This window comes from Aegilops tauschii, chromosome 7 (genome assembly GCF_002575655.3).
Source record: "Aegilops tauschii subsp. strangulata cultivar AL8/78 chromosome 7, Aet v6.0, whole genome shotgun sequence".
Taxonomy (NCBI): domain Eukaryota; kingdom Viridiplantae; phylum Streptophyta; class Magnoliopsida; order Poales; family Poaceae; genus Aegilops; species Aegilops tauschii.
Window position 1 is genome coordinate 627,501,075 of NC_053041.3, and position 16,265 is coordinate 627,517,339.

A 16,265-nucleotide genomic window follows, 5' to 3' on the forward strand; every position below is an offset into this window, starting at 1 on the left:
AATGCACGTGTACCTTACTAGTAGATAACAGGGATAGAATCCGCACGGAGATTGAATCCTGTGCTTCCCAGCAAAAAATTAGCCCCCACGCACCAAACAATTCATCTCCATTTCCAGGCAAAGTTCTAGACGAAAAGGCAAGAGTTAATCATTCTCCAAACAGCCAGAAAAAGATCTTAATTTCGCAAGGAATATTACACGGATGTTGCATGATAACAATATAGACATCAATTAGAGCTTGTACTACCTTACACATGACACGGCAAGTGAAAATACGAATCAGTGTCATACCAATAGCTTCGGTGGGACTTACAGATTGGCAAAAGAGATTACATTACACATGCTTCACCAGCGGCAGTTAAGACTGGAACTGAAATGGAGTTACAAATTCAACGCAAACAACGAAAATGGAATTACACAGATACTGGATTCGATGAGGAGAGAAGATTTGCAGATTGTTGACCTGCTCTATTAGTCGGTGATTTCAGTTGCAACCATCGGACGCAGTCAGCTTCACAGTTTCATCAGCTTCTCTAAACGGCCTTGGTTTCTTATACAAAAGAGAGTAATGTTTACTGAGAAGCAGGATGTGGGTCAGAAACTCTCCGCCATTGCTCAGCTGCCTAGCGTGGAATCCCCCAGATGCATTGGTTGCTGCGTAGCACAACATCTCAGTCCACACTTTTCCAAATATTTTCATCTTATGTTTGAGCCCCAACTCCATGTTGAGCATTCTCCCAACAAGGATGGATGCTTTGAACAGCACATCACTGCCTGAACTGTGATGAGTCAACTTATGCCCTTTCTTGAAATCCAGAATTATCTGGTGAGAATCAACCACATTATATGTTTTGGAGCTTATCATATTCTCAGCATAGTCGCTGCAGGTTTCTTGAAGCAGGTCTCGAGTAGCTGGTTTCTTGGGAAGAATTTCAGGGTACCGGACTAGGAGGTACATCATGTAATCAGACAGGGTATTGACTGCTTCTGCCATGTCCTTGTCGACCGGCTCCGGTTGGACGGCAGGGTGATTGAGGAAGGTGCTTGTGGCTATATGCCATATAAGCACGCTCTTGTGAAATTCACAACTCAGGCTCCAATCCAGCTGTTGGCTCTGGTCGAAGTCGAAGCCGCTGAACCTGCGAGCCCAGTTCCCACTCTGGATGTCCACTTCTTCAATTTCAAACATATAACTTTTGAGGAAGCCCCATACGAAGTCCTTCACGGCAGATGAAAGCTTGGGATGTTTGGTGCATTGAGCTTTGTCCCACAAGACCTTCACCCCAATCCATTTGGCTATTCTTCTCTTGAGGCAGTCCTTGCTGTTGTGAACACAGAAGGATATTAAGTTATATTGCCCGACGGAATCAGACCACCTTCCATCCTTGACGACAATGAGCTGGTGTCGTGCGAACAGAATCGCATTGGCCAGTTTGATCCACCCCTGGTTTCTCAGGATGGCATATGTCCAGGTCGACCCAATCGCCTTGAAAAGAGATGCGACCTCCAGTGCGCAAGCTCCGCCCAGAAGAGTAAAAGTGATAACAATGTTGGGTGTGCTGTATCCATCTCTGTTGCTTTGTGTGAAGACCACAAGAGCGGCGAAGCAAGACCCAAGAGAAATGGCACGGATCCATTGCCCGCGCCTTTTGTGGACCACTCCTGCCTTGGTGTACAGCACGTCGTACATCAGGGCGAGCTGCACCTCTATGGCCCTGTACAAATCCCCATTATTCCTCTTCTCCATTTCCCATGGATGTCCGCCTTTTCCGTCATCCCAAGAATATTCATGTGCACGATATATCAGCATTTTACTGCGGCGTCGATCCAATTCATAGGACTTCTCATTCCCGTCTATGACTAAAGGCTTGGCAAGTACATGGCGCAACGCGTGTGCTTCCGTCACAAGAAATGCATATGTTCTAAACTGTTTGTTTTTGGTGAAGCGGTCATAAATCCACCGGCAGATGTTCTGATTACTAGGTGGAGACGGTGGAGACGTCTCTACACTACAAATCCTCCCGAGAATATCCTTACGGTGTCCGAAAGGGGAACCACCCTTGCTTGCAAGCTTCATCGCCCATATCCTCTCGCCGTACTTGACAACTCCGGCTGCCAGAACCAACATAGCGGCAGGGATAAAGCTCGCCCCGCCTGCAATGATGTACTTGTACAACACATAAGTGGTGCCGGAGACCTGAAGAAACATATTCAGCAGCTGGCGCAGCCAGAGTTTATTGTCTTCCAGGGCGTACGCAGTGATGGTGTCCTGACCGCCGAGGTGCAGGAGGAGGAACGGCGCCCAGAACGCCACCAACTGATTCTCACCAGATGATTTCTTCGACAAGGACGAAGACATGTGCCCCAGGGCGTACATTGCAACGAAATCAGCAAACAGATATACTAGCCAGAGGAGGACCTTGAGAACAGGCGAGATATTGTAGCGGCGGATCCCAGCAAAGAAGAAGAGGATAACCTGCAGACTGAAGCTGGCAACAACTACAGCTTGGATCTCCCACTCATAACACAGTTCCAGCCAAGATGGCATCGGTGCTCCAGCTCCATCCATGGATATGCCAACCTGCAAGCAAGGATTTGAACTGTATCTTTATATACACATCTAATATGTCGCAACATATATAGCTTCAAACAGCATGCTAATGCATGACTATGTACCTGTGACTGAACTAGGTTAGCCAGATCTCCCTGATATGAAGATGAACTAACTGGGCTTATGGTAGCAAAGCTACAACACGGAACCACAGCATTTAAAAAAAAGGCGTATCTATTTGCCGCCCGTGAATTGGCCACGGTGGAGTGATAATTCGTTTTGCGTGGTGGACTCGTGGTGGGCCAGAGGCTGTGATGGATGCCTCTGGGCGGTCAGATCAGTGATAATTCGTTGGCTTGTCGCCGTGCGTTGTACGTCGGCATGTATCTTGCTGGGTTTTTTTCCTTTTTTTTTGGAAAGATCCAGCTGCTGGATGGCTCCAAACGGGTGCGTTAAAGACGTGGCTCCGGCTTGGCGCCACAATTCAAACCTGCTTCTGATGGCCCCTGAGATGTTTGCCCGGCTTGCAATTTTTCCTCTGAATGTGCATTCAGGATTCGTTCCTTACTCTCCAGATTTCAGACAAGATCAAAATGATGTTTGCCCGGCCTTTCTATGTTCCGGTCTACTCCCTCCGTTCTAAAATAGACGATTCAATTTTGTACTAACTTTGCTCTGTTGATCATCGCCTTTGTGATCTCAGTCATCTTCCTGTTGCTCTGCCAAGTGGTCGGATGGAGCAAGCTGCATCCGTAGGCTCTGGCAGCTTCAGTCCAAACTGAAGAAGAACTTGGGCACTGCCAGAACAAGTGTTCAGAGGACTCTAAATTTCTTAGGCACGTCTGGCAGGAGTATCCATTTGACCTCCCTCTTCTTTGCAGACGGTCGTTGCACCACAGCCTGTTCTTGTGGAGAATCCAGGCAAAAATCTTAAGGCGAGCAGGTGCCCAAGTATGCCAGAAGATTTGTCTGAAGCTAGATTTGATCGATCCCTGAAACTGAAACTTGTATGCAGAACTTTTGGTGTAAATTCCAAAAGCTTCGTGATTCCACTTAATTGTGTCTTTTGATAGATCGTTGAGTTGAATGTTGCCTGACTGAATCCATCTATGCAATGTGATCACCTCTGTCTAGATCGACTGAGTGTCCCCATGAGCAAGATCATTGATCCAAGCTTGGTTCGCAAGGGCCTCTTTTACCGTCTTGTTCTTCCTTGCTGGGCTTTAGGGCTGGGCTAACAGCACCGGTGCAGTCAAGAAGAAGCCCAACTTTGCTGGCCTCCTTATGCGATAAATTCGACTGGTAAAGCTACAGTGCTTAAAAAAATTGCTACAACATCATTCAGTGAGAGTGTTTTTTTCAAGCTGATAGACCTCTCGGCCCTCCTTATATACTGAAAGAAGAGTACTGGGGGCCCACTTTAACAGCGTCAACAACCACTGAAACTCAACTTCAACGCAACACCAGATCAGCAAAAACAGACAACAGCAAGCTCGCGATCAGGGGAGAAACATTGCAGAAAAGAAGAAAGACACAAAATCATCCAACACCAACCAACAGCAGGGTGCCGATCAGCAGCCACAAAAGCTTGGGAAATCCACGAGCATCTGCGTCTGCATCACACCGTCCATTCTTCACAAGTTCCAGCATCACATCATGAAGCATCAAACAGATGATTGAATCCGGAATTCCGGATGTGATCCTGAAAGAACCAACAAGCAGACCAGAGTTTGGAAGGCGCTCGCGTCCTTGCTGCCCTCTCTACCGCGACTTCTCGTGCGTCGCAGGCGGTTCCCTGCCCTTTTCACCCATGCTTTTTGAAGCCGTCGCCACTCGCCACTGCGCCGCTTCTGTTTGCCGGGATGGCTTCCGTTCCGTGGCCACCTAGCTCCGCGCCTTTCGGGCGTGGCTGACCGCGAGCTGGCCATGCTCCTCAGCTGCTTGCCCAGCCTGACGGCTGGTGTGGATGATGACCGCTCCCTCATCAAGTCTGTCGAGCTCCTGACCGAACTTAGGCTATGGTCGTATAGACCGAAAGCCCCTGACCGGTGAGACATGCTGGCCTGGATCCCCTACCTAGAATCACTCTCACCCTATGATCCCCGCGGTGCGTCCTCAAAAGGAAAAAAATCAAAGTAAATTGCATAAAACCACCACTTTGAGGGCTAGGTTTGCGAAAAACACTATACAGTTTCTCTGCAGAAAGCACCACGTCTTGCGTAATTCTTTTGCAAAAACCACTGATCGGCGGATCGGGCCGCGTTAAGTGAGTTTATGACAGTTGGGGCCCATTTTTTGCCTACGTGGCATAACATTTCGTGCCAGATCAGTGTTATTCCAAATTTACAAACGAGTCCTTAGATTTTACACAGACACCCCTAAATAAAAAACATAAACGCAATCCCCTCCCCAGGTGCATCAACCCCGACGCCGGCCCTCCACCCCTCTTGCGCCTTCTCGCGCTCGCCGGCGAGCGACGACGACCATGCCTCACCGCCATCCCCTCCACAGGCGCATCAACCCCGACGCCGGCCCTCCATCCCGCCTCCCTGCTTCCTCGCGCTCGGCCGCGAGTGCCTCACCACCGGAGCTTCAGCGAGTCAACGGCGATGACCACCAGGACCCCGACGCCACCAGATCCGGCCGTCCTCCGCCACCCTTGCTCCTTCCTGGCCAGACCCCGCTGGTAGAGCCCCGTCCCTGCTGCCTCCTCTACATCGGCCGCCGCCTGTGGCCTCCTCTGCCTCGTCCTGTTCTGGATCGAGGAGAGCGACGACCCGATCCATCGTCCTGTTCTGGGGCCGCGCCCATGGAGGCTTGGGGCGGCAGATGAACCTCACCGGCGTCGAGGTCGAACTGCTCCTCGGCCAGCAGGCGGCGAGGGGAGGGCCGCGGGAGGTGTCCTCTGCCTCGTCCTCTACCTCGGTGCAGCAACGGCGACGGCGGCCTCTGCCTCGTCTGGGGTCGGGATGGGGGCCGCCAAGGTTGGAACGAGTGGTGGCCATGGTCGGGAGGGGAGACGGCGGTCGGGGTCGGGATGGGGGCCGCCGAGGTTGGAACGGGTGGTGGCCGGGGTCGGGAGGGGCGACGGTGGTCGCAGTCGGGATGGGCCTGCGACAAATTTTTTGGCAAGGAGAGAAATTTGGGGGGCTTTTTTGCATGAAACCTAAACTGTTATGCCACGTAGGCGAAAAATGGGCCCCAACTGTCATAAACTCACTTAACGCGGCCCGATCCGCCGATCAGTGGTTTTTGCAAAAGAATTACGCAAGACGTGGTGCTTTCTGCAGAGAAACTGTATCCTAGTGCTTTTCGCAAACCTAGTCCTTAAAGTGGTGATTTTATGCAATTTACTCGAAAAAATCACCACCACCAACCACAGCCAGAAAAGCTTGGAAACCCGCAAAGCATCTCCATCACAGCACCCATTCTTCAAAAATGTCATCACGGAAGCGGAAATTTCAGAAGATGCAGTGTGTTTATCGGTCTATGTGACATCACTCACTCGAGAATATAATCATGAACCATCAAAATTGTAGGTGTACAAAAGTAGGGGCTCTCCTTTTGATCTCTTTACTTGTGCACGGGCAGTCAGAGCCACGAGCCACGGCCGCGCGTAGCAGGGAAAAGGAGGGGAGCCGGAGAGAAGCCGAAGGCACAAGACAACCGAGGCAACGCCAAGACCAGCAACACCAAAGAGCAAGAGGGCGAGGTGGACTGCCCCGGCAAGACCCTTGCCGGGACGACCTCCGCGGCCCCGGCAAGAGCCTTGCCGGGCCAACTTGCCCAATGCCAACGGAGTGAGCCACCCTTGAGCCCAAGGGTTCCAACATCACCAACAACTACGATTGGACCCAGGGCTCGGGAGGCACCTCTGTAGTGGCATGCAGATCTTCGTCAAGATCATGAACATATCAGATCAGGTGAGGACCAGAAGACGACGACCCTCGGCAAGATTCTTGCCGAGGAAAACCACAAGACCCCCGGCAAGATCCTTGCCGGGGACGACTACGACGCCGCAGCAAGACCCTTGCCGGGGCCCCGGCAAGACCCTTGCCGAGGACATCAGCGGGGCCACAGCCAGGACCGCATCTGTCAAGACCCCGCCGCCGTTCGCATGCACCTGCCAGCCCAACCAGCTGGGCAGGCACCTGCGTGGCAACATGCAGCTTCCAGGCCAACTCAGCTAACACCTGCGTGGCGGCATGCAAATCTTCGTGAAGATCCTACCACCGCGCCACCTCAGCTGCCTGCCTGCCTACATGGCACCGCACGCACTGCTGGCCTGGGCGCGTGTCGAAGCGGGACGGAGCGGCAGCGGACGGGACGGGCCTCGTTCCCGTCCCCGATAAAGCTACTGGACACCTAAGCGGTGCATTAAATGTGCCTTGTCCTGTAATATGAGCGATAAGCTCATAGCACTGTAGGCCTTTCCACCTCCTGTGTGCCACTGTGGCAGCCCCTTTCGACTATAAAAGGAGGCCCATGGCGTACTGGAGAGGGATTCGGCTCTTTTGAACTACGCAGCCACCATAGGTAGTTCGAGAGCTCAAGAACTCTCTGAAATACAGCCACCAAAGCAGGACTAGGGTATTACGCATTCTCGCGGCCCGAACCTGGGTAAACGATCCTTGTGTTGACTGTTGATCCTGCTCTCACAACCCCGCGCCCCGCAACCGTAGTAGGGATTCCCGTGATCCATAGGTGTCGTTTCTCACCGACATCTTTGGCGCCCCAGGTAGGGGTGGCGCAATTGTGAGAATATGGTCTAGCAGTTAGCCTAGTAGTTCTTCATCTCCATGGCTCCCAAGAAGAAGAAGGCCACGGTGGTCGGTCCACCGGGAGCCGGACGGCCCGCACCGGTGCAAGCGAGCAGCGGACCGGTCGCGGACAGAACCCGAGCCGCGGCCCGCGAGCATCAGCATCGCTCTGGCAGTCGGAGCCCGGCGAGCAGCGTCGTTCGTGCGCCAGGCAACGCGCCGCACGCCGCCAGATCCAAAGACGGGACTGGCCCCCCCACAGGCGGCGCGGGGCCCTCCAGGAGTGTTGCTATGCCACCCACGGGCGGCGCCGCAGCCCCCGAGACGCCCGCGCCGGCGCCCAGGGTGCGCGCGACGAGTAGTGCCACCACACTGGAGACCCCGAACGTCGCCGGGGGAAGAGTCCTGTGTGTCATTCGCGGGATGAAGGAGCCCAGCGTGCCCGCCGAAGTGCTGGCGAAAGTGGCACGCAGCCGCTGGGCCGTGATAGAGCTCCTTCTAACGTGGTTAGAAGTAGAAGCACGCCACGGTCCACGCAGCTTTTGCTACCACCCACGCCAGCAGAAGCTTTGGCGCGCGTGCAGTTGCTCCTCGACTTCCGTCCCGCTACAGAGAAGCTCGACGAGTGGAGAGCCACCATCCGGAGCCTCGTCGCCGCCGCCAACAAGGACGATCCGCGACCGGCGGGGCCCTCGGGTCGGCGCTCCATCGATCCACCACATTCCGGCGGTGGAAGGACCGGGGGTGCCGCGGTCATAGTGCACTCTCCTCACGAGTGTCAGTCCGTCGTGACGACGCTTGTGATAACATCTCCATAGCGTCGTCCGACCCGCGGACCCACCGCGACCAGCGTCAAGTTCTTCGGGAGCGAGCCCATGAAGACGCTCGAACTACCATCGAGCGCTGGCGCGATACGCGCCACCAGTCGGACGAGCGGGCAGGGCCCGCTGCGGACCCCCCGGCTCCGGGAGGCTCCGGCGGCCTACCTTACGAGGTGGGTTGTGCAGCCTTTACCCGTGAGCTGCAGCAGTTCCATTGGCCATCCCATCGCACGTTCAAGCCCGACGTCGGCGAGAAGTACAACAGCAAGACCCATCCGTCAGAGTTCCTCAGCATCTACACCATCGCGATGCAGGCTACTGGAGCCCGCGACGACAAGGTGCTCGCCAATTACTTCCCGTTGGCGCTGAAGCCTAACGTCTTGTCTTGGTTGATGCACTTGCTGGTGGATTCCATTTCTTCTTGGTCGGACCTGTGTCACGAGTTCGTTGGTGCCTTCACTGGAGGCCACCAAGCTCATGGCCAGGCGAGTGATTTGCATATCATTCCCCAGAAGGATGGAGAAACCCTGCGCAAGTACATCCAGAGATTCAGCCGGTTGCGGTACAACATCCCCGATGTTCATCTCGCCGCCGTGATTAGCGCGTTCCATCAGAACGTGCGCAACCGCAAGATGCGCGAAGATCTGGCGATGAACAAGGTTAAGGATGTGGCCTATCTTTACGTTCTGGCCGATAGGTGCGCCCGGGCTGAGGAGGGGAGGAAGTACCCCGGCGAAGAGCCGGCGCGGAAACCGACTCCACCGATGGAGACACCGCCGCCCCGACGAAGAAGGGCCGGCGTCGCAACAAGAAACGCATACTTCTCACCGCCAGCTCAAACAGTGGGCGCGTGAGATTACAGCAGCGGAGCCCTCGTTCGACGCCCAGAAGCTGCTGAAGTGGTCCAGCACGCCCCTCATCTTTGACGCCGAGGATCACCCTGACCGCACAACTGCGGTCGGGTGTTTGCCGTTGTTGGTCTCACCAACAATACGCAACCTCAATGTGAACAAGATGCTGGCTGACGGCGGGGCCGGTCTGAACTTGATCTCACCTGTTGTGATCAGAAGGCTGCAAATTCCTGATGGAGACCTCGAGGAAGCGGGCACGTTTCAAGGGGCCAACCCGAGAAGGAGCCAGCCGAAGGGGGAGGTCACGTTGCCTGTGACGTTTGGAAGTGAGTTGAACTACAGGACGGAGAGGATTGTCTCCGACGTAGCCGAGATCCCCTTACCCTACAACAGGATCCTCGGCTGCCCCGCACTGGCCAAGTTCATGGCGGCATCGCACTACGCCTACAACACGCTGAAGATGCCCGGGCCGATGAACATCATCACCGTCCCCTCCGACAAGAAAGATGCGCTGATCTGCGCCGACCTACTCTACCGGGAAGCAGTCACAGCAGCTGCCGCCAAGGCACTTGCTCCTGCCGCTGAAGCCCCAGGAGGGAAGAAGAAGACTGCCAAGACCTCTCGCACCCACTCCGGCAAGCGCACCTCTTCGGAGTGTTGTGCTACCATCGAGGACGTGCCGGAGAGCTCCACCGGCAAGAGCAAGAAATCCAGAGCTGCGCCACCATAGACCAAGAAGGTGTCCGTCAAGGAGGATGGCACGGCAGGGCCTTTCACCATAAGCTCCACCTTCGATAGCAAATAGGAAAGCACGCTCCTCACTTTCCTGTGGGTGAATGTCGATGTGTTTGCATGGCAAGCATCTGACATCCCCGGTGTTCCCAGGGAAGTGATTGAGCACCATCTTGCTGTCTGCCCCCATGGGCGACCTGTCAAGCAGAAGGTCAGGAAGCAAGCTTTGGAACTGCAGGAGTTCATCACAGAGGAGATCAGGAAATTGGAAGCAGTAGGCTTGGTAAGGGGAGTGCTCCATCCGACGTGGTTGGCCAATCCGGTGGTGGTGCGCAAGGCAAACGGGAAGTGGAGGCTGTGTATTGAATACACAGATATCAATAGGGCTTGTCCTAAGGACCCCTTCCCGTTGCCGCGCATCGACCAGATTGTTGACTCCACGGCCGGGTGTGATCTGCTATCGTTCCTCGACGCCTACTCGGGCTACCACCAGATCTTCATGACAAGAGAAGACGAAGAGAAGACAGCATTCATCACCCCATGTGGTACGTACTGCTTTTTACGGTTGCCTTTCGGGTTGAAGAGTGCTGGCTCAACGTTTGCAAGGGCAGTCCAAATTGGTTTTGAGCCCCAGCTACATAGAAATATGGAAGCATATATGAATGACATAGTGGTCAAAACCAAGGACAAGGCAACCCTTGTAGAAGACTTAGAAGAGACATTTGCCAACCTGCGCAAGATCAACCTCAAGCTGAACCCTGAGAAATGTGTCTTCGGCGTTCTGTCCGGCAAGCTTCTCGGGTTCTTTGTGTCGCAGCGTGGGATCGAGGCAAACCCAGACAAGATCAAGGCTATCGAGCAGATTGAGGCGCCCAAGCGGATCAAGGATGTGCGTCGGCTCACTGGCTGCGTTGCCGCCATGAGCCGATTCATCTCCAAGTCTGCCGAGCGCGCCCTTCCCTTTTTCAAGATCTTGAAGAAGGCGGGCCCGATGGAGTGGACCCTAGAGGCCGAGGAGGCGTTGCAAGACCTGAAGAAATACCTTTCCTCTACACCGATACTAGTTGCGCCTAAAACACAAGAGCCGTTGCTGCTGTACCTAGCGGCGATGAATCAAGTGGTCAGTGCCGCGCTAGTGGCGCAGAGGGAAGTTGACGAAGAGGCAGTGGCAACGGCGGGGCCGACGGACGGCAAGTCAGAGAAGGCTATCGAGCAGATTGAGGCGCCCAAGCGGATCAAGGATGTGCGTCAGCTCACTGGCTGCATTGCCGCCATGAGCCGATTCATCTCCAAGTCTGCCGAGCGCGCCCTTTGTTGGGGAACGTAGCAGAAATTCAAAATTTTCTACGCATCACCAAGATCAATCTATGGAGTACTCTAGCAACGAGGGGAAGGGGAGTGCATCTACATACCCTTGTAGATCGCGAGCGGAAGCGTTCAAGAGAACGGGGTTGATGGAGTGGTACTCGTCGTGATCCAAATCACCGATGATCCTAGCGCCAAACGGACGGCACCTCCGCGTTCAACACACATACGGAGCAGCGACGTCTCCTCCTTCTTGATCCAGCAAGGGGGGAGGAGAGGTTGATGGAGATCCAGCAGCACGACGGCGTGGTGGTGGAAGTAGCGGGATCCCGGCAGGGCTTCGCCAAGCGCAAGCGGGGAGGAAGAGGTGTCACGGGAGGGAGAGGGAGGCGCCAGGGCTTGGGTATTGCTGCCCTCCCTTCCCCCCACTATATATAGGGCCAAGGGAGAGGGGGGCGCAGCCTTGGCCCTTCCTCCAAGGAAGGGTGCGGCCAGGGAGGAGTCCTTCCCCCCCAAGGCACCTCGGAGGTGCCTTCCCCCTTTAGGACTCTCCGTTTATCTTATCTCTTGGCGCATGGGCCTCTTGGGGCTGGTGCCCTTGGCCCATATAGGCCAAGGCGCACCCCCTACAGCCCATGTGGCCCCCCGGGGCTGGTGGACCCCCGGACCCCTTTCGGCACTCCCGGTACAATACCGATAAAGTGCGAAACTTTTCCGGCGACCAAAATAAGACTTCCCATATATAAATCTTTACCTCCGGACCATTCCGGAACTCCTCGTGACGTCCGGGATCTCATCCGGGACTCCGAACAACTTTCGGGTTACCGCATACTAATATCTCTACAACCCTAGCGTCACCGAACCTTAAGTGTGTAGACCCTACGGGTTCGGGAGACACGCAGACATGACCGAGACGACTCTCCGGTCAATAACCAACAGCGGGATCTGGATACCCATGTTGGCTCCCACATGCTCCTCGATGATCTCATCGGATGAACCACGATATCGAGGATTCAATCAATCCCGTATACAATTCCCTTTGTCTATCGGTATGTTACTTGCCCGAGATTCGATCGTCGGTATCCCGATACCTTGTTCAATCTCGTTACCGGCAAGTCTCTTTACTCGTTCCGTAACACATCATCCCGTGATCAACTCCTTGGTCACATTGTGCCCATTATGATGATGTCCTACCGAGTGGGCCCAGAGATACCTCTCCGTTTACACGGAGTGACAAATCCCAGTCTCGATTCGTGCCAACCCAACAGACACTTTCAGAGATACCTGTAGTGCACCTTTATAGCCACCCAGTTACGTTGTGACGTTTGGTACACCCAAAGCATTCCTACGGTATCCGGGAGTTGCACAATCTCATGGTCTAAGGAAATGATACTTGACATTAGAAAAGCTCTTAGCAAACGAACTACACGATCTTGTGCTAGGCTTAGGATTGGGTCTTGTCCATCACATCATTCTCCTAATGATGTGATCCCGTTATCAATGACATCCAATGTCCATGGTCAGGAAACCGTAACCATCTATTGATCAACGAGCTAGTCAACTAGAGGCTTACTAGGGACATGGTGTTGTCTATGTATCCACACATGTATCTGAGTTTCCTATCAATACAATTCTAGCATGGATAATAAACGATTATCATGAACAAGGAAATATAATAATAACCAATTTATTATTGCCTCTAGGGCATATTTCCAACACCCTTCCCTTTTTCAAGATCTTGAAGAAGGCGGGCCCGATGGAGTGGACCCCAGAGGCCGAGGCGGCGTTGCAAGACCTGAAGAAATACCTTTCCTCTACACCAATACTAGTTGCGCCTAAACCACAAGCCGTTGCTGCTGTACCTAGCGGCGACGAATCAAGTAGTCAGTGCCGCGCTAGTGGCGCAGAGGGAAGTTGACGAAGAGGCAGTGGCAACGGCGGGACCGACGGACGGCAAGTCAGAGACTCCCCCGGCAGGGCCTGGTGCCGGCAAGGCAAGGCCCCCGGTAGAGTCTGACGCAGTTAGGACAGAGCCGGCGCGGCCAAGCGGAGTGGTGTAGAAGAAGAAGATGATGCAGCACCCGGTTTACTTTGTCAGCTCCCTCTTGCAGTAGGTCAAGGTACTCCGGTGTGCAGAAATTGCTCTTCGGCCTCCTTATGGCCTCGAGGAAGCTGCGTCATTACTTCCAAGCCCACGAGATCACTGTCGTCACCCGCCTCCCATTGCAACGGATACTGCACAACCCAGACGCAACCGGAAGGATTGTGGAGTGGGCCTTGGAGTTATCAAGCTTTGGTTTGAAGTTTGAAAATACTTCGACGATCCGGAGCAGAGTCTTGGCAGAGTTCATTGCAGAATGGACCGCGACACCCGACGAAGAGATCCAGGAGACCACTCTCCCCGGCAAGGAGGCAAGTTGCGACTGGATCATGTACTTTGATGGGGCCTTCTCGCTGCAAGGCGCAGGTGCTGGTGTACTGCTTGTCGCACCCACCGGAGAGGACCTCAAGTACGTGGTCCAGATGCACTTCCCCAGGGAGATGTCAACAAACAACACTGTTGAGTACGAGGGATTGCTTGCCGGTCTCAGGATCGCGGCAGACCTCGGAACCAAGAAGCTCATCGTCAGGGGTGACTCGTAGCTCGTCGTCAAGCAAGTTAAAAAGGATTACCAGAGCCCGCTGATGGAGGCATACGTAGATGAAGTGAGGAAGCTGGAAGAGCATTTTGACGGTATACGAACGGAGCATGTTCCCCGAGTGGAGAACGGCGGCGCTGACTACCTGTCGAAACGCATTGCCCTCAAACTACCTGTGGAACCAGGTACTTTTGTGCTTCGATTAACTTGGCCATCCGTTGAACCATCAACAGAGCAGAACAAGCGGAGGAAATCATGACCCGTCAAGTACTTTCCCACCGAGCTCCCCGGAGCCGCCGGCAAGGTTGTTGCCAGGGACATTGAGCCTGCCGTGGGACAACAGTCTCCGGCAGAGCGTCAGGCCCTGATCGTGGAGACAACCGTTCCCATGATAGAAGAGATGCCTTTAGTCCTTGCCGTCGAGCCTCAGGCTCTGGCATGGGCACAGCATACCGTTCGTTTTCTCCAAACAAGGGAGCTTCCTGAGGAGCAAGAAGAAGCAGAGAAAGTAGCCCGTCGGTCTGCCATGTATCAGTTCGTCGATGACGTTCTATACAGGAAAAGGCCGAACGGTGTGAAATTGAAGTGCATTCCCCAGGAGGAAGGACTGGAGCTGTTGGCGGAGATACACGGAGGCATATGTGGCTCCAACATAGGGTCGAGGGTCCTTGCCGGCAAGGCATTCCGGCAAGGTTTCTTCTGGCCCACAGCCCTCCAGGATGCGACGGCACTAGTAACCAAGTGTGAAGCGTGCCAGTTCCATCCAAAGAAGCTTCATCAACCAGCTCAGGCTCTCCAAACAATCCCTCTCTCCTGGCCGTTCTCGGTCTAGGGGCTTGACATACTAGGCCCCTTTCCCCGCGCAGTCGGGGGCTTTGAGTACTTGTACGTTGCAATCGACAAGTTCACAAAGTGGCCAGAGGTGGAGACTGTGAGAAAGGTGACAGCCCAGTTAGCCGTCAAGTTCTTCAAGGGACTGGTTTGCCATTTTGGTGTACCTAACAGGGTCATCACTGACAACGGCACGCAGTTCACGAGCCACGCCTTCATGCAATACATTCAAGACCTCGGCAGCAAGGTCTGTTTGCCTCCGTTGCACATCCACGGAGCAATGGCCAAGCTGAGAGAGCAAATGCTGAAGTACAGTGAGGCCTGAGAACGAAGACTTTTGACAGGATGCACAAGAGCGGAAGGCTCTGGATTGATGAGTTGCCGGCGGTTCTTTGGTCGATCAGAACGACGCCAAATCGAGCCACCGGCCAGACACCCTTTGCCCTGGTATACGGGGCACAAGCAGTTCTCCCCACGGAACTCATATACGGGTCACCCCGAGTGCTCGCTTATGATGAGCTTGAGCAAGAGCAACTGCGGCACGATGACGCAACGCTCCTCGAGGAAGAACGTCTTCGGGCGGCTGTGCGAGCAACGCGCTACCAGCAAGCTTTGCGCCGCTACCATAGCCGCAGGGTTCATGCTCGAAGCTTTGAGGAAGGCGACCTTGTTCTTCGGCGCGTTCAGTCGGCCAAGAATTCCAACAAGTTGACGCCAAAGTGGGAAGGCCCTTATCGGGTAATACGAGTCACCAGGCCCGGCGCAGTCCGCCTGGAGACTGAAGATGGTATTCCAGTGAGCAACTCCTGGAACATCGAACATCTTCGCAAGTTTTACCCATAAGGCGCGGCTTGCCGGGCTCCCCGGCAAGCCACCCTTTTGTACAAGCCTTGCCGACAAGGCATGTAACCCTTGGTACAAAGCCAGGCGCAGACCCTGAGCATAAATAAATGAAGCGCTGGCGCCCTAAGTTATAGCATACATGCTAGGTTGAGCCTCTCTCTCGGTTAGGGTTGATAGTGCTTAGCGGCGACTAACCCCTAGCCTAGAGGTCGAGTGTGCGTCTTTATGTCCTCTTTGGTTCGCAGGGCACGTGGACACTTCTCCTGAGCCGCTCGGGAGGAAGAGAACGGACCGGCGCTTCGGCCCCGGCAAGCCAAGACTGCCGGTGGCTGAAGACACAAGGATCCAACCACGGCAAGCCAAGGTTGCCGGAGGCTGCGGATTCAGATAAGTCTTCCATCCCCTGTTATGCCTTTCCGTATAGAACTGGGACGTGTGAAACCATGTTTATACTCTTAAATCACCGTGCTCCCCTTTTCCCGTACCTAAGGGCTATCTCCCTGGGTCGGAACTTGGTCGTAGTCGCGGTGGCGAGAAAGTAAACGAGGGGCCTAACTCTACTTCACCCCTGCCTCCACCAAGAGCGAGAGAATGATCGACCGAAGTGGGGGGACGGCAAGGCCTGTTGCCGGGTGATGATGTTTATCTTAAGAATAACAAGGATTTGTTCCTTGGCATAGGCCTCGCTCACGCACAAAAGAACCCGGCAAGCACCCTTTTTCATTTAAAACATCCCATACAGGTACAGTTTATACAGAATGAAAAACATGAGCAAGGGGATTACAAGCTTTAAAATCTACTAAGGCCCGAAGGCTTACAAACTAAAAAGAGATAAGGTACCCGTAATCCCTTTCTTGTCCCTCTCCTCAAGAGACAAAGAAAGATGGCGGAAGGGCAAAAGGGGCGCCTAGGCGAGGTACGAGCAGCAGAAG

The 16,265-nt window shown here is 54.2% G+C and overlaps 1 protein-coding gene across 1 annotated transcript; it reads right to left on the minus strand.

Moving 5' to 3' along the window:
- Window positions 1-484: 484 nt before the first annotated feature.
- LOC109732830 (uncharacterized) lies at window positions 485-2,548 on the minus strand. Its single transcript, XM_020292029.1, has one exon. The coding sequence runs from the start codon at window positions 2,546-2,548 to the stop codon at window positions 485-487; it is 2,064 nt and encodes a 687-aa protein (XP_020147618.1).
- Window positions 2,549-16,265: the final 13,717 nt, after the last annotated feature.

Coding starts and splice junctions, on each gene's coding strand:
- LOC109732830 (XM_020292029.1), bottom strand. CDS start 2,548: ATGCCATCTTGGCTGGAACTGTGTTATGAGTGGGAGATCCAAGCTGTA.